The sequence below is a fragment of the Nuphar pumila genome, chromosome 2 (assembly GCF_984573655.1).
Source record: "Nuphar pumila chromosome 2, dmNupPumi1.hap1.1, whole genome shotgun sequence".
NCBI classification, from domain to species: Eukaryota; Viridiplantae; Streptophyta; class Magnoliopsida; order Nymphaeales; family Nymphaeaceae; genus Nuphar; species Nuphar pumila.
This window is the reverse complement of record NC_143250.1, coordinates 23,578,948-23,598,439: the sequence shown is the minus strand read 5'-3', so window position 1 is coordinate 23,598,439 and position 19,492 is coordinate 23,578,948. Positions and strand designations below refer to the sequence as shown.

Sequence of the window (19,492 nt, the reverse complement as noted above, 5' to 3'; positions counted from 1 at the left end):
TTTCCAAAAATGATTTCTCACTTGTCTTTCAAAAATGAACATTTTCCTTCACTTTCAAGATCCCATATGCAGGCAGGATTAGACAAACTCGTTTTTTTTCAAATTTACATAATTTGTGTCGTTTAGCTTCATGGGTACGATGGAGATTTTATCTTGATCAACCATCTTTTACAAATATGATAAAACAAGGAGAAAAAAAAAAGAGAGGGTAAGAGAAAGCAAACACGATATTTTGATGCTACGAGCCTTTCTTTTCTCTCCTTTCAAAAGAGGCTTTAAAAACCCCAACCAAGGTGATAAAACACATTTGCAAGCTTAGCACGGAAAACAAGGCAAGAAATCTTCACGATGTAAGATGAACCTCGCTTTGATACCATGAAATGAAATGAGGATCTTGCAAACACGAACTTAGATCAGCACGAGAAGGTGTCTAAAAAGACACTAAAGCATAACCCTTAAAAAGGGTATAATGGAAAACAAAAGAAGAAATAAAAAATATTCTTTATTGATATGAAACACCAAATGCTTAAGAAGCATTAGAATAGAATACAAGAGGGGATGCACCCCTTTATATACAAGTGGGAGAGGAGAGCTCTTAAGGAGCTCTCCTTGTAACCGTTGGACTAGTCCAACGGTTATAAATGTAACCGTTGGACTAGTCCAATGGTTACATTATTAGTTAAGTTTCAAGTGGAACTTAACTAATAATGTAAATCTAGTTCTATTAGAACTAGACTCTAAAAAAGCTAAAAAGAAAATAGCAAAAAAATACAGAAAAATAAAAATAAAATTACATATATATATAATAATAATATGAATATTATTATTATATATATGTTACATTTTAACACTAAGGCTCTGATACCATGTAATGAAGTATGCGAAAATACAAAAACAAAGTGCATATGCACTATTACAAACCCAATATGAGATAGATAATACACAAAGCACCAAGGGACTTCACAAGCACAAGGTGCATAAAAGGCTTCAAAGAGTCAAAAAGATCAACACAACATAAAAAATATATCCTTTATTGCACATAAAATGCTTAAGAGAAGCATTGAACAAATGGGGACAAGAGGTCCCATATATATAGGCTACACGTTAAGTGGGAGCTCCCAAAGGAGTCATTGGGAGCTGGGAGCTCCCAAAGGTCATAAATGTGACTATTGGGAGCTTCCAATGACTAAGTAGAGCCCCTACATAATATCTTAAAGGCTAAAAAAGAAGAAAAATAATAAAACTACAAAAATGTCCCTAGTCAATAGCTATTATAATGAATGAAAAGACGAAAATACCCCTAGTGGGTATTACTTATTACATAAGAAATAAATATATATACATATATGTATATATTTTAACAGTTTCATCATCTTATCGTCAAATAGGAAAATGGTAATTGCTTAGGCAGAGATGTGCTCTAATGATACCACTTAAGAAGTAAAAAGTGATCTCACAATGTTTCCTTAGTTTGAAAGCATTCTTACATATCTTAAGATTGCTTTCTGGATGCCATTCATGGTATTAGCTAGTTCCAGCATATTTCCATGACTGGATATGGATATTGCTCTTAAGTATTGGAGCTTGTGCATTACTGATGACTATGATTAGGGATGAGAAATCCACTGTATTGCAGTCCATTACTAATTATTCATTTTCTTGGTCATTCACACATATGATATCATTAGTGAAAATACAACCAATGACTTTTTGACGCTTGTAGTGCTCTTTTTATACAACAACAACAACAACAACTACGCCTACATCCCAAAACAATTGGGGTCAGCAATATGAACCAAAAAAGAAATTCATTTTGGGTCTTCCACATGAATCCTTTTCCTCCAATCATTTCTATCCAACGCCATGTCCTCGGTGAGGTTCAAAGCATTCATATCCTTTCCTATCATCTCCATCCAAGTCTTCCTAGGCCTACCCCGACCTCTTTTAACTAATATATTTTCCCATTTCTCCAACCTTCTAACTGGAGCATCATTAGGCCTTCGCCGAATATGTCCAAACCACCGTAAACGATTCTCTCGCATCTTATTTTCAATGGGTGCAACACCTACCTTCTTACGTATCTCTTCGTTCCGAATCTTATCTTTTATTGTATTTCCACACATCCATCTAAGCATCCGCATCTCAGCTACACTCATTTTTTGAATATGATGTCGCTTGGCAGCCCAACATTCCGTACCATATAGTAAAGCGGGTCTAATAGTCGTCCTATAAAACTTTCCCTTCAACCGCAATGGCATTCTACGATCGCACAGCACTCCAGTAGCACTTTTCCATTTCATCCACCCAACCTTTATCCTATGATTTACATCTCCATCAATTTCTCCATACTTTTGAATGATGGATCCCAAATATTTGAAATAATCATTCACCGGTATATCTTGCTCACCAAGCTTCACTACACTCCCATCACTACTTCGTTGCTTACTAAACCGACATTCCATATATTCAGTCTTACTCTTACTCAACTTAAAACCTCTAGCTTCCAATGTCTGTCTCCATAATTCTAACTTAGCATTAACCCCAGCTCTAGACTCATCAATCAAAACAATATCATCAGCAAACAACATACACCACGGTACATTTTCTTGAATTGATCTCGTAAGCTCATCCATCACTATCGCAAATAGGAAAGGGCTTAAAGCAGATCCTTGATGTAACCCAACCGTTATCGGAAAATTGGTTGTCACCCCTCCACAAGTGCGGACATTGGTTACTACTCCTTCATACATATCTTTAATTATACTAATGTACTTGAGAGAAACACCTTTCTTCATCATTGTCCACCAGAGAACGTCCCTAGGTACTCTATCGTATGCCTTCTCTAAATCAATAAAAACCATATGCAAATCTTTGTTCCTCTCTCTATATCTTTCAATAAGTTGTCTAAGAAGATGTATAGCTTCCATAGTTGATCTTCCAGGCATAAAACCAAATTGATTCTCCGATATCATGACAACCTTCCTCAACCTAGACTCAATCACCCTCTCCCAAAGTTTCATAGTATGACTCATGAGTTTTATACCACGATAGTTTGTGCAATCTTGTATATCACCCTTATTCTTATATGACTCATTAGTGCTCTTTTTATCTCCTATAAAAATTTAACAAATTACATTTGACAAATTTTCCCCATTGCACTACAATATTTTGTAGCAGTTGTTTCAAATCCTATAAAAATATGACAAATTAAACTAATATTTATGTCGGACTGTTTACAACATACAAAGAACTGCCTCTCGTCAGTTTCCTTAGGAAATGAACCCATAAAATTATCTTGATGATGCACATATCAGAGGTCCAGAGTGTGGGTTTATTATACCTAAAGAGCATTGGGACTAAAATTTCTAAATGTGAAAAGAAAGGATTTGAGGCTACAAAGGATTAACAAAATTACATTCTGAAGCATTGAGAGAACTGTTAAAATATATACATATATATACACGAGTATATATATGTATATTATCCTGTGTATATACCAAAATACCCAATAGGGGTATTTTGGTCTTTTCATATGTATTTTTTAGGCTCTTTTTTTTTCTTTTTATTTTTTTCTCCTTTTATTTTTTATTTTTTTTCTTTCTTTTGGGACCATTGGGGGGGCCACTTAGTGAGACGTTGGGGTCCCCAACAGTCATATTTATGACCGTTGGGGAGCGGGCTCCCCAACGTTCACTAAGGGGAGCCCCAATGGCCCCCCTTTATGCTTTCCCTCTTGTATAAGTAGGGGACTCCCCCTCTCATTTGTAAGGAGTTCTCTCCTCTATTTCTTCTTAAATAATATTTTTTTGCCTTTCGGCCCTCATTCCATTGTGAGTTTTATGTGATTTGCACATTACGTGCTTGTGCTATTTGGTTCATTATTGAACCATTTCTTATTTCCGCACATTTCATTATATGGTATCAGAGCAAGGTTGAATTACTTGTTGTCTTGAAGGTATTTTTCTTTGTTCTTTTTCCATTTCTACCTCTGTCATCATGGAGCACGACACAAGAGTTGAACTCTCTTTCAAGCTCAATGGATCAAATTATTTGATGTGGGCATTGGCCATGGAGAATCACCTTCGCGGCAAAAAGCTATGGGGCTTCGTGATGGGGATGTCTCTTGAGCCAACATTGAAGCTCACCAAGATTGAAGGTGGCGTCGAAAAGGCTCTTGATGGAGAAGATCGCATTAAGGCAATAAATGATCATCAATCTAAGGTAGAAGATTGGGAGAGTAATCACGCCAAAATTTTGGCATAGTTCATGAACAATGTTGACATAAAAATTTGTGCCAACATTGCCAAGTTTAGAAGAGCCAATGAAGCTTGGTTCTTTCTTAAGGAGATGTATACCCAAAAAGATTTAGCTAGACAATTTTTTTGTCAAAAAAAAATTTGGTCTACTAAACAAGGGGACATGAATGTCCGAGATTACTTTAGTGCTCTATCCCCTCTTTGGGATGAGCTTGCTCTACTTGAGCCTAAGTAGGTGGCTCCGGAAGATATTGAGTTAAGAAAAGAACAAGTTGAGAAAGAACATTTCTTTCAATTTCTTCATGGTCTTAGGCCGGAATTTGAACAAGGGCATCCCTTCATAGAAGCAAGGCCTTACCTATTGAAGATGCTCTTGCCGAAGTTTGTCAAGAGGAAACTCGTCTTGACATGACTCATAAAAATGATGAAATTTTGGTCGTTACTAGGCCGGGATCCAATGTTAAGCCTTATAGGCCTCCTCATTTCGCTAAAAACAATGGCTTTAGAAAGGGTGTTATTTGCCACTATTGTAATGAACTGGGTCACATCGAACCGGTATGTCCTAAGCTTAAAGGGAAAGTGGCTGTGGTTGGTGAGAATGTTCAAAGTGAAGTCAACAACAATGGAGGAGACATTAAAGACACTAAATCAAATTTCGGAGGCACTCCAACATCTTTTTTAAAAATCCTCTATTTCGGGTGCTGCTATCGCAACCTCTTCATCTCCTCTAGGTATGTGGATTTTAGACTCTAGTGCTTCTTTTCACATGACATCTCACAAACACATTCTTTCTAATGTGCATTCCACTCCCATAACATCTTATGTTTCAATGGCCGATGGGACCTCTTTGAAAATTGAAAATATTAGAACACTTGATTCAAAACACCCTCAAAAAAATTTTGTTCCAAAAGTAAGGGTAGTTCCAAAAATCAATTTAAACTTATTTTTGGTCTCTCAAATTACCGATCTTGGATGCCAAGTCTCTTTCTCACCTAAGAATTGCTCTGTGCAGGATCTTCAGTCAGGGAAGTTGATTGGGCATAGCAATAGGAGGGGCGATCTGTATTTTATGGATTTTTTGTGTCTTTCCTCCAAGTCATTTTGTAGTTTTGTAAATGACAAAAGTATAGATGTATAGCACAAGAGACTTGGCCATTCGAATTTTTCAAAGATGTCTCGCTTCTCTTTTTTGGGAAAATCTTGTAATGAAAAAGTTATGACTTATAAAGATTGCATCTTTGGTAAATTGAAAACCACTTATTTTCCTCAAAGAAACTTTGTCTCTACTCGACCGTTTGAATTAGTCCATTCCGATGTTTGGGGTCCTTCTCCTGTTATGTCTAAGAGAGGTTTCTTATACTATGTAATCTTTGTGGATGATTTCACTAGGTACACATGGATTTTCTTGCTAAGTAGAAAATCCGATGTGTTTTCCACCTTTAAAGATTTTCATGCAATGATCAAAAATCAATTTCTAAGTACTTTGTCTATTTTAATATCAGATTGTGGAGGATAGTATATGTCAAACGAATTTCAAACTTATTTAAGACAAAATGGAATTTGTCACCAAAGATCTTGTCCCAGCACACCGCAACAAAATGGTCTTGCAGAGAGAAAACATAGTCACATTATGAAAACAACTAGAACTCTTCTGATTTCAAAAAATATTCCAAAGTCTTTCTGGGCCGAAGGCGCTTTAACTTCAACATACCTTATTAATAGAATTCCTTCGTCATCTCTAAACAATGTCTCTCCTTTCGAAAAGCTTTATAACATGTCTCCGGATTTTAAAAGATTAAGAGTTTTTTGTTGTAAATGTTATGTACTTACTCACAAAAATGGCAAGCTTTCTCCAAAAGCTATTGAATGTGTTTTCTTAGGATATGGTGAAAAACAAAAAGGATATTGATGCTTCAATCTAACAAATAATAAACTTTATATCTCTAAAAATGTTACTTTTCTTGAAGAAGAAGATGGTTTTGCAAATCTTGAGCCAAAAAAAACAATAACTATGCATTTTTGTTTGATTTACTGCCCCGACAAGATGAATCAGATTCAATTGAAAATATTGAGTCTCTTAATGAAATTAAAAATCAAAATGATCAAGTCTCTGACAATGAAAGAAATGAATCTCATGAAAGTGTGGATGAACATATGACAAACAACACTCAAGTTTATACTAGGAGAAGTGAAAACTCTCATCTGCGCTTTTGATCAATTCTCTCAAAATATGTCTTTGAAAGAATCATTTCAAAGAAGGTCAAATCGTATTTCTAAAGCACCAAATAGGTTTGTATCTTATGAGTCTTTTTCACCACATTTTAGAACTTGGTTATTAGTCATTCACTCCTTTTATGAACCATCTCACTATAATGATGCTAAACAATACACACATTTGAATGAAGCAATGTAACATGAACTAAATGCTCTTATGAAAGCTCAAACCTGGGAACTTGTTGATCCTCCTCAAGGAAAGAAACCCATAGGATGTAGATGGGTCTTTAAGATAAAAACAAAAAGTGATGGATTGTTAGAAAGATATAAAGCTAGATTGGTAGCTAAAGGATACGCTCAAGAGTATGGGGTAGATTATGATGAGACTTTCGCCCCAGTCGCTCGGATGACAAGTGTCCGAACTCTTATTGTGATTGCTTCTATCAAAAAATGGCATATCTATCAACTTGATGTTAAAAATGTTTTTTTGAATGGAGACCTTTGTGAATAGGTTTATATGAATCCTCCTCCTGATATGAGTTTAAATGGAAAGGTTTTGAAACTAAAGAAACTTTGTATGGTCTTAAACAAGCTCCCAAGGCTTGGTATGACAGGTTTAGTAATATATTGATTAATTTGAGTTTTGTTTCATGTTATACCGACATTGCTCTCTTTGTTAAGAAAATAGGTGATTCTATGGTAATTCTACTTCTTTATGTTGATGATATGATCTCACTGGAAGTGACAAAGAGGGAGTAGACGATATTAAAACTATGTTAAAGAAAACTTTTGATATGTCTTACCTGGGTTTTTTGAGGTGTTTTCTAGGTATTAAGGTGGCCTATTCACAGCAAGGATATGTTCTATCTCAAATGAAGCTGGCAGCAGATATTTGTGCCAAGTCCGGGATTTCAGATGATAAGAAAGTAGAGACTCCTGAAGTTATAAATGCCAAATTAAGGCTTGAAGATGGTGTTCTACTTGATGATCTCACTCCTTATCGTCAATTAATTGGATCACTTACTTATTTATCTATCACCCGACCAGATATCGCGCATGCAGTCCATTCAGTAAGCCAGTTTCAGCATGCCCCTACGACAGTTCATATGGCAGTTGTCATGAGAATTGTACAATATATCAAGAATAGCATCTCAAAAGGGCTTTTCTTATCCTCCTCTTCATCTTTTGATTTGACTGCTTATACTGATGCAAATTGGGGAGGTAATCCCAATGATCATATCTCAACTACTGGTTTTTGCAATTTCTTAAGTGATTCACTTATTTCATGGAGGTGCAAGAAGCAGCAAAAGGTATCCTTGTCATCAACAGAAGCTGAATATTGTGCCATGGCGATTACAACTAGGAAAATTGTTTGGCTTAGGAGTCTTCTTTATGATATGGAGATTGTCATTTCAATTCCTTCCAAGATGTGTTGTGACAACAAAAGTGCGATCTACATTGCAAGCAATCATACATTCCATGAGCGCACCAAGCATATTGAAATGGACTGTCATTATATTCGAGATGAATACCTCTGAGGGACTATTACATTGTCTTATGTTACATCAGAATATCAGCTAGCCGACTTCTTCACCAACGCTCTTCCAACTCCTCGTTTTATGTTTCTTCTTAGCAAACTTTCGGTCATTTCCCGTAAAGTTTGAGGAGGGGTGTTAAAATATATACATATATATATTGTGTATATACCAAAATACCTGATAGGGGTATTTTGGTCTTTTCATATATATTTTTTAAGATCTTTGTTTTTTCTTTTTTTCTTTTTTTCTTTTTTTTCTCCTTTTATTTTATTTTTATTTTTCTTTCTTTTGGGACCATTGGGGCCCCCACTTAGTGAGACGTTGGGGTCCCCAACGGTCATATTTATGACTGTTGGGGCTCCCCAACGTTCACTAAGGGGAGCCCCAATGGCCCCCTTTTATTCTTTCCCTCTTGTATAAATAGGGGACTCCCCCTCTCTCATTTGTAAGGAGTTCCCTCCTCTATTTCTTCTTGAATAATATTCTTTTGCCTTTCGGCCCTCGTTCCATTGTGAGTTTTATGTGATTCGCACATTACGTGCTTGTGCTATTTGGTTCATTATTGAACCATTTCTTATTTCCGCACATTTCATTACAAGAACAACTCCTTGATTCTAAACTGCCAGCGCAAGCAGTACCTAAGGCCCTAAAACTACAATACTATTGCATACAAGTGTTTAGAATATTGATATAAGAGTGTTCAAGCATGCATATCACGGTCACCATATACAGAGGTTCCTGTCTCTGCATGGACATAATTTCTGATCCAAGATATTATTCTAGCATGCAATTAAAAGAAACTAAGTCCAAACCCAAAAAAAATCCTGGAACTCAGTTTACCTAGAAAATAACAAGATAAACCACTCCATAAGAAACATCTATGTTACTGATATGATCACATGCTAAATATATCGAGCAGCAATCATGTCACAACACTAAATCTGCAGTGCCAATTTAGAGAAATCTTGTGCACCCAAATCTGACATCAAACATAAAAGGATAAAATAATACATGAGAGTTTTTGTTCTCAGATGCACTTAATGTTAAAATATATGTATACATGTATGTATATACCTATATATACATACATATATACATATATAGTTGTTAATCTTGTAATAGTTAAAGGCCTTATAAGGGCATTTTAGTCATTTCTCCTTTATAATAAAGCTGTTTATTAAAACAAATTTTTTTCATTTATTTTTCTGTTTTTGTAAATTAGAGGAGCCATTAGGGCTTCCATGATCTTTTTGACAATAGCAACGACTCGCTTGGGAGCCCCCAATGGTCGCTCTCTTTTCTACTTTTTCTCTTGTATAAATAGGGGTGTGATCCCCCCTATTCTTTTATGCTTTTACTCAAGCACTTAATAAGATCCTATATTTTGTACTCTTGTTTTTGCCCTTTGTTGGCTATTTATGTTGTCCCTTAGTGGACTTGTGCTTGTGGACATTGTGAGTGTGATCTTGTTTAAGCCCTTAGTGGCATTGGCTTGTGCTTGTACACTTTTTGTGATTGTCATCTTGTCAGCCTGCATTGTTTTTATCACTTCCGTTATTTCATTACATGGTATCAAAGCCATCGAGTTATTGAGGAAGTGCATCTTCAAAGTAATTCAAAGTGAGGAAAAGCTTCTTCAAATGTGCTTTTGCACATTATTTTCTCTTCCGCTTTCTGTTACTATTTCTTTCTACAAGAATGAATCATGAACAAAAAATTGATCTCCTTCAAAGCTAAATGGCACAAATTAGATGATGTGGGCATCCGCTATGGAGAACAATCTCAAAGGAAAGAAACTTTGAAGGTATGTCATGGGCATCATCCCGGAACCACAATTCAAGCTCACAAAAAAGGAAGAAGATCAAGAGAAAACCTTAGAAGGTGATAGCATGTATGAAAGTCATTCAAGACCATCAAACTAAGGTATAGGTAGAAGATTAAGAAAGTAACCATGCCAATATTCTTGCATGATTTATGAACAATGTTGAGCTCAAGATATGTGTCAACATTGTCAAATTTCGTAAAGCCAATGAGGCTTAGTTCTTTTTGAAGGGTATGCATACCCAAAAGGATCTTGCAAGACAAATTTTCTTGCAAGACAAGATACGAACAATCAAACTAGGTGATATGAGCATTCGTGATTATTTTAGCTCTCTTGGCTCACTTTGGGGCAAATTATCTCTTCTTTAACTCAAGTGGGTTGCTAGTAAAGACGTGGAGTTAAGGAGAGAACACATGAAAAAGAATTATTTTTTCAATTTTTATATGGCCTTAGGCCCGAGTTTGATCAAGATCTTCTCTCCTGCATATAACTAAAGTTCTTCCGTTAGAAGATGCGGCTGCTAAAGTTTGCCAAGAAGAAACTTTTTTTGGTATAGTTAAAGGAGAAGATGAAGTATTGGCCATCTCTAAACCTGACAATTATACTAAATCTTACAAGCCTCCACACTTTGGAAGGCAAAATAACTATAATGATGGGTATAGGAAAATCATTTGTCACCATTGTCATGAACCGGGGCACATAAGGCCAAATTGTCCGAAACTTAATGATACCTTCAAAAACAAAGTAGCTTCCATTGATGAAACTACACCAAAGAAAGAAGAATCCATTAGAAGAGGAGGAAACACTTTTTCACCTACCCAACTATCAGAGGCACTCCAAAAACTACTTAAATCTCCATCAACTTCAAGGTTCACGATAGCATTTTCCTCTCATAGATCCTTGACTCGGGAGCTTCTTTTCATATGACTCCACATGAAAATAGTTTATCTAATGTTTGCACTAATTCAAAAAGTTCTCATATTTACACCGCTAATGGAACATCTTTGCAAATTAAAAGTATTGGAACCTTAAAGTCTTGTCAAAATTTTTGTGTCCCAAAAATTAGAGTTGTTCCAAAATTAAATTTAAAATCTTTTTTCGGTTTCTCAAATATCCGATCATGGATGTGAAATCTCCTTCTCATCTAAGAGTTGTTTCGTGCAGGATCTCCAATCCGGGAAGCGAATTGGGCAAGGCCATAAAAGAGGAGATCTCTACTACGTGGAATATTTAAATCTCCCTTTAAAATCATTTTGTAACTATGTCTAAGATAAAGACATTGAAGCTTGACATAAAAAACATGGACATCTAAGCTATTCAAAAATGTATCTTTTCCCTTTTGAGAAAATTTTTTTTAATGAGAAAGAATTAATTTGCAAGGATTGTATTTTTGGAAAAATGAAAGCTATTCCATTTACAAATAGAAAATTTGTCTCTAAAAGACCTTTTAAATTAGTGCATTCCGATGTTTGATGACTCTCCCTGGTCATATTAAAAGGAGGTTATTCATATTATGTTACATTTATTGATGATTTCACTAGATATGTGTGGATTTACTTCTTTAATCTCAAATCCGATGTTTTTTCTTGTTTTAAAGAATTTCACATGATTATTACAAATCAATTTCAAAGCAATATTTTTATCCTTAGATCCGACTCGGGTGGAAAATGCCTATCCAATGAATTTCAAAATTATTTAAAATAAACCAAGATTTAGCATAATAAATCTTGTCCAAGAACTCCTCAACAAAATGGACTAACCGAAAGAAAACATAGACATTATGGAATGTAATATCTCATAATTTTTCCTATATTTATAAGCTCAAAAATACAATTTTTAATTAAATAATTATATTTAATGTCAAAAATTGAAAATAATAAATATGGGCTAACGTCAATGCGGGTTTGAACCTGGTTCAGGGCCCATTGAAGATATCTATATATGATCTGTAACACGTCAAATTTTATTTATTTTTAACTTTTAAATTTGACTGAAATTCAAGAGTTAAATGGAACCAGAACCATAGTTAGATCCCGTTATGAACTGTAGATCTCGTAGGAGATCTGATTTGGCTATTTTGGATATGGGTTGATTCAAAAAATGTATTTTTCAAATTAGACCGACCTTTATTTTGGGTCTTTTTCCAATTTGAATCGAAGTCAACCAGTCTATATACATTTGGGTTGACGTCAATATGGATCTGGACCTAATTCAGGATCCATATTGACTAGGGTCATGTATAGGCTGAAATCTAAATGGATATGGATTTGGATCAAGGGTTCAATCTAGACCCATTGTAAAACCCACGTTTAAAAAAAAATTATCCGGACCCGGGTCGGGTTTGGACCCGACCCAGGCTCTTTCTCGTTAGGGTTGTAAAACCCGACGCAAGGGTGAGGGTTTTTAAACAAAAAACCCTCTCCCCTGTTCGCCGTACCCCGCCCGTGCCGTTTCCCCCCTCGATCAGATAAGGGAAACCTCTGAGGGTTTTCCCCCATTATCGGACCACCGAGCACTTTAAGAGCATTACAGGAGGGGAGGGTGGGCTCTCAGCGACGCGCCTCTCTCCTCCTCTTCCTCACTCTCCTCGTGCTGATGCCCCCTTCTCGCAACCCCCGAAGCTGCCGTGGCCAACCACCTCACCGGTACGCCTGCACCTCTCTCTCGTTCTCTGTGTGCGACAACACCGATGTCGCCGACCGACCACGATGCCGATCACCTCTCGGGTACGCCCTTCCCTTCTTCTCTTTCTTCGGTTGCCGGCAGGAGGCCGTCGGCCCCCTGCCGCGCCTCCCCCTTCTCCTCCCCCCCCCCCCCCCCCCGTCTTTTGGTTCTCCTCCCTCTCTCGGTTGTCTCCCCGGGAGGCCGATGGCCCTTGTCGTGTCCTCCATTTCTCCCCTCTCTCTCTGATGGCTTGCCGGGAGGCCGACAGGAGGCCCACGATCCTTTACCAATAAGGATTCTTTTGATGACAGTAGCCCATAAATTATAGTTCTTTCCATCAAATTTTATTAGAACTGCCATCATCACTTCTTTTTCAGCCATAGAACCAAATAATATAAAGCAAAAGACGAGAGAGGAAGAGAAATAAATACTTGAGCAAACTTTCAACTATTTTTGAAGCACCAATGTCCATAAGCATTCATAAGAAGACCAATCTTCAAGAAGGTTAGTAGGCATGCTCCTTGAGGCAAAGCCCGATCTTCAAGCTACTTCAAAGTACGCTTGAGAAAGAGTCGAATAACACAAAGGAGTCGATTGGCTATGATACCATATTGAAGGATATGCTTTTGGAGTGCCACTTATGGGCAAGAGAACACTTTGCAGATATGACCTCTTATGAGTCAAGAGATGAAAACACAAGAATGAGCCACAATGGGCTGCGAACACGTAAAATAAATAATACTATTGGGGAATAATCACTTAGAGAATGTTACAAAAGGAGCGCGGGGGTAGACCCCTTTTATATACATAAGAGGCTCCCAACGACTCTATCAACATTCCAAAAAAAAACCATAAGGCTGGGAATAATTACAAGAAAAAGAATAAAAATAAAAACAGAAAACTAAAAATAGAAACACACTTATTTCTGTTGTACATGTGAAAAGATCAAAATACCCTTAAACTTCGAATATACAGAAATGTAAAAACTGTATATGTAAATATATATATATATATATATAGATATATTTGTTATATATATATATATATATATATATATATGTTTACATTTAACAATACTGACACTATTCTTTTTATTAAAAGTATAAGTACCAAAGTAGGCATACTTCTACTTTACGTAGATGATATGATAATCACTGGGAGTAACCAACAGAGAGTCAGTGATAAGTAAGAATATTTTAAAAGAACATTTTAGCATGTCTCACTTGGGTCATTTGAGATATTTTTTAATCATTGAAGTTACATACTCTCCCAGATGGTACATTCTATCTCAAATGAAGCTTGTTGTTGACATTTGCGCCAAGTCTGAAATTTCAGATGACAAGAAAATGGAAACCTCAGAAGTAATCAATGTTAAGTTAAGGCTTGAAGATGTGACTCTTCTTGAAGATCCTACACCCTATCGCCAGCTGATCGGAGCACTCACTTACTTACCCATCACCAGACCAGATATAGCTCATGCAATTCATTCTGTCAATCAGTTTCAACATGCTCCGACCACTGTGCACATAAGTGCTGTGTTAAGAATTATCAGATACATTAAGAATATCATCACTAAAGGGCTTTTTTTATCCTCTTCTTCCTCTCTGGATTTATTTGCTTATTCTGATGTTAATTGAGAAAGAAATCCTAATGATAGAATCTCAATTACAGGTTTTTTTGTGTTTTTAAGAGATTCTTTAATTTTGTGGAGATATAAGAAGTAGCAAAAGATATCATTGTCATCAACCGAAGCTGAATATCGGGCAATGGCTACAACAACAATGGAACTTGTATGGTTACGAAGTCTTCTCAAAGATATGGGCGTAATCATCTCTTACTCTTTGAAGTTGTGATGCGATAACAAAAGTGCAATCTACATTGCAAGCAATCACACCTTCCATGAGTGTACCAAACACATTGAGATGGATTGTCGTTATGTCATAGATGAATATTTGATAGGAACTATTACATTGTCGAATCACATCAGAACAACTAGTGGATTTCTTTACCAAAGCGCTTCTTGCACCTTGTTTTATTTTCCTCCTTAACAAACTTTTGGTTATTTCATCGTAAGTTTAAGGGAGAGTGTTAAAATATATGTATACATGTATGTATATACCTATATATACATATATATAGTTATTAATCTTGTAATAGTTAAAGGCCCTATAGGGGTATTTTAGTTATTTTTCCTTTGTAATAAATTTGTTTATTAAAATAGTTTTTCTTTTTGTTTATTTGTATTTTTCTGTTTTTGTAAATTAGAGGAGCCATTAGGGGCTCTATGGTCTTTTTGACCATAAAGTCATTGGGGCTCCCACCAGTCAGAAAGACCGTACAGTCGTTGGGGCTCCCAATGGTCAGGCGGCTCTCTTGGGAGCCCAATGGTCTCTCTCTTCTGTACTTTTTCTCTTGTATAAATAAGGGTGTGATCGCCCCTATTCTTTTATGCTTTTACTCAAGCACTTACTCAATAAGATCCTATATTTTTTACTCTTGTGTTTGCCCTTTGTTCGCTATCTGTGTTGTCACTTAGTGGACTTGTGCTTGTGCACATTGTGAGTGCGATCTTGTTTAAGCCCTTAGTGGCATTGGCTTGTGCTTGTGCACTTTTTGTGATTGCCATCTTGTAAGCCCTTATTGGCATTGTTTTTATCACTTTCGCTATTTTATTACACTTAATAGATAGAAAGCACCTTAACAACTAAGTTTTACTCAGGAAACTGGAACAATCAAACTAGCAATCAATAACCTCCAACAAATTTTAAAGAGAAAGTAATGCCCCTGATTTTCAGGAAATAGATTTTCCAGTTTTTGGTACAAACTAAAAACAAAGCATGAACAGCTAAAAATGGCCTTTTTTTGAACTAGTTCATAGAATAAAATGTGGACAAAACATGCCCCACATACACTGAACATAAAAAACTCAAGTAGTTTGAGAAGTGAAATATGCACTCCTTGCACTGAAGATGCATATAATGGAAAGAATTCCATTATGTAATTGCTCGCTTAAAGATCCCACACAAAAAAGAAGGAAAATGTATGTTATAATGGAAAAGATAATATTCATACAGGAACTAATGAGTCATTTGAGAAAAATTACCATAACGAGAAGATGGATCATGCACTGAAGATGCATATAATGGAGAGGATTCCATTACATAATTGATCGCACATAAATAGAAGGAAAATGCATGTTTCTTATAAAGGAAGGGATTGCATTATATAATTGCTAGCTTAAACATTCCACATGAAAAAAGAAGGAAAATATATGTTGCTTATAATGGAAAAGATAATCTTCATCACAGGAACTAATGAGTCATTTGAGAAAAATTACCACAATGAGAAGATGGATCATGCACTGAAGATGTCATGACAGTTCAATCTTTCTTTTCAATCCAAACTACAAGATGGAATAGAAATCGAGGACACCAAGACACAAAATCTGAAACAAAGAGTCAGTTAGAACAATTTTGCTTGAGCTACAGCCCGAATGTTCCAATATTAGAAAATACGACACATCACTAACTCATCTAATGTAGCTTACAATTCACACACTGGACATATGAACCTTCAAAGATTACAGCCAAGAACTTGCCAAACATCTCATAGTCAGCAAGATGAGAAGGATGATCAAAATAATAATCATGACAATGTAGACCAACAAAAGAAAACAAATTTTGCCTTACAAAGAGTATTATGATGCATTAGAATATCATCTTGGTGACCACATAAAATCAAAATGACTGGATAAGTGTGATTTACTGGTTACAGACGTGGGCAGAGTAGAGAATTAAATGCTAAGGTGATAGTAAGAAATAGCACACACCATTTCCACTTTCACTGCACCTTATACAACCTTTTAGTGACAATAAGTTAGTGAAATCCAAGGTTTGCATCAGACCTCAGATGAATTGAAAGAATAAACACCTTAAATTAAATCTTCACCTTCACATTCTAATAGCGCTTTAGGAAAATACAAAGTTATGTGATCCAATGCCACAAATATCAGCAAGATATTGATGATAAATTGACAAAAAATGGAAATCAATATATCACAATGTTAACTAGGCTTTCTTGATTTCTTTTAACATTTTTCTGATATTTTGATTTCTTACTTGATTTTAATTTTTTAATCTCTTATTAATTTCATGATATTCTCAATATTTTCCCAATAAAACCTCTTTTATTGTGAAAGATTTTACTTGATGAGAAAATTCTGAGAGCAAGATTTGTGACACCAAGAGCTACCAGTGCGCATGGGTGTGTGAAGACAGTCAGACGTGATTGTAGTCCCTTTAATTCATTCTTGATGTCCTTACGTGATTATCTGACTTATACAACCAACCTAAAATAGTAAGTGTCAGCTTGTTCTTCCTAGAGTCTTGGAAGCTCCACCCCAAGGAGTGTTATTCCAAAAAAGGAAGCTAGACTTTACTTGTAGAGGCCTCCAAACAACTTGCGTTCAAGAAGGAATAGCATCTGCCGTGGCATTCGCAAGAGCACAGACACCCGCTCCAAAATGTGAAGGGTGTACAGCCCATATTGGGAACCATTGGACATTTAATCAACTAGCTGTACAGCTCAGTGGCTGAGCGGTCATGACAGAGAGCTTTATAGGACATAATCATCTACCCAGTTAAGTCAAAATTGATGGCCAAATTATATTAAACCACACAAACGAATCAAGAAACTGAAAGATTATCCTGATGGATTCCAGGGACCACCTGCCCAAACATACAGCTGTACTTTTTTATCCAATCCATGATAATGTAGTAAAAGAATAAACACAAGTACCACAACGAAAGTGTATCTCCCCAATTCCAATCAACCACATCCCTTGACCTCCAAAACTCCTCGATGACGCCATTGCTAACACTAACAAGCTATTAACTTTAACAGCATGCAAGGCCAGCTTGATCATGCCTAATAATTCTTCCCCACTAACATAAACAACAAAAGAATTCATCTTCTACATACCACGCCAAAAAAGAGTACCTACCCACCAAACTAACCAATCATCGAAAACCCCAGATTTGGTGAATTCCTAGAGAAAATGTAACATGATGAACCCCAAATCCCAGAAACCCTCAATTTCACTTACAAACCATCCGCACACTCAATCAACACAACCTAACACTCCGTAAATCACAGTTCGCACAATTCCTAATTTAGCGAATAAAACACCTCATCATCCTCTGCTATCCTCTTCGACCGCACGACCGAAGAAAACGCAAAGAAAATCAAACTCATACACTAATCTCAATCATCAACAAAACCTAAGCAGGTTCTGCCAACACTAGATCCTTGCAAATTCCAAAAAAAAAAAATCACATCTTAGAGGTTTCCAAAAGGAGGTGAAGAAACCAAACCAAGAAAAAAAAAAGCAGAGAGAATTAACTCCAAGAAAATCAAGCAATTTAAGGAACAATAATTTCACAGAAAGAAAAAAAAGGAACTACGGACGGACGCTCCATTGAAATAGAGGCAATAACGAAGGATTTAAAAGCTAATTTAGCAATTAAAAAATATATAAATTGCTAGAGACTTAGGGTTTTTACCTTGTGTGTGAAGAGAGAGACTGAGGAGGCTCTGTCCTTCGGACGGCCTTCAAAACGGATCTTCTCTTTTTTTATATTCCTTTATTCTCTTTCCCCGTTTTTTTTTTTTTTTAAGTCTTTATTCTGCAAAAAGTAGTGAAATGGCTTTTATGACATTATGTATAATGAATAAGCCATTTATGTCCTTCTGGATGCTTTGGTCTATGGCTGCAGCAACTAGATTCGGGTCAGCCTTGTTTGGATCTTTCGAATAGGATTTTGGTGGTAGTCTACAATATCCAGTGTTTTTTGGCCTTTGACATTTTCAGTTAATGTCAACCTGCGCAATGGAACATGTCTATTTGTTTATCTCTAGATTCAAAATTGAAAGAGCATCATCTTTCAATTGTGTGCCAACCTAAAACCAAATTGAGTTAGGTTTGTTTTGGCTACATCTTGATACAAACCATATGTAGCGCATTTACATGCTTAATGAAAGACTTAGATGACAGGCTTTGATTGTTGATTTGTGAAGATGTTGAATGAGCCATACTTGATGCAAAGGTCTGAAAGTTGGAAAGAATGTTGATCGAGCTGCTTGTGTCTTGGAACAAATTGGGACACATGACCAAATCGCAAGAGGCTCACTTATTTTGCGAAAGATAGACCATTGAACCTACAATCTCGAGAATTGATCCATACCCAAGTTGCCCAAGTCAGTTAATCCTTTGCAGCCCCTAATTATTGCTTGCATTAAACTGTTAGTCAACTTGATTCATTAGTCAAGTTTTCAGGCCGTGACTTGATGATCAAACAACTTCGCTTGGTACTTGAGTTTGATCATGGGACAACTAGTCTAAGTAGCTGAGTTTGACCATAGTTCTATAACACTAGAAGAACTTCGCTTGATGTGACTAGTCACTAAACTCTAGTGACAAAAGTTAAAAACCGCAAAATCTCGGGAGATTTTAAAATTTTTCATAAATCTTGTAAAATCTTGAGAATAAAAAACAAATTAAAAATATAAAAAAATAAATTTTATAAGAAAATATAAATAAAACACATTTAAAAAAAATATCTCAAGGATTTTTATGATAAATATTTTTTAAAATATAAATATCAAAATCTTTCAAAAAATTATTGTTTTAAACTTTCAGCCAATTTCTCACGATATATGGGTGAGATTTTTATAAATATCACAAAGACTTGGATTGTAGGGGGTAGGGATGGCAGTGGACCGAGGCAGGGGCGAGGGGCAAGGTCTCCACCCCCACCCCATTTCAAAATATGAACCTTCATCGTCACCTCCATCCCCGTACGGGGATGGATTTCAACCTCCACCCCCGCCTCCATCCTTGTTTCATGTCCTCCATCCCCGGTCCAAACGGGGGTGAGGTGGGGCGGAGCTTCGTTTCCCCTTAGTCTATAGTCATTCCTTAAAGGTTTGGAGACGGGGCG

General features: G+C 36.2%; 1 protein-coding gene across 2 annotated transcripts in view; it reads right to left on the bottom strand.

Annotated features, from left to right (window-relative positions):
* LOC149845042 (nuclear transcription factor Y subunit A-7-like) overlaps nt 1-18,097 on the bottom strand; it is a 51,698-nt gene extending 33,601 nt beyond the window's left edge. The window contains exons 1-2 of one of the 2 annotated variants that reach the window (XM_089995464.1): nt 18,056-18,097; nt 15,832-15,939 (exon numbers count right to left, since the gene is read on the bottom strand). In XM_089995464.1, the coding sequence (XP_089851590.1) occupies nt 15,832-15,868 (37 nt within the window). In that variant the 5' untranslated portion in view covers nt 15,869-15,939; nt 18,056-18,097. Of the gene's footprint in view, nt 1-15,831; nt 17,971-18,055 lie in introns of those variants that run through there. The other variant, XM_089995463.1, reaches the window with a different exon arrangement.
* Between the last annotated feature and the right edge of the window lie 1,395 nt (nt 18,098-19,492).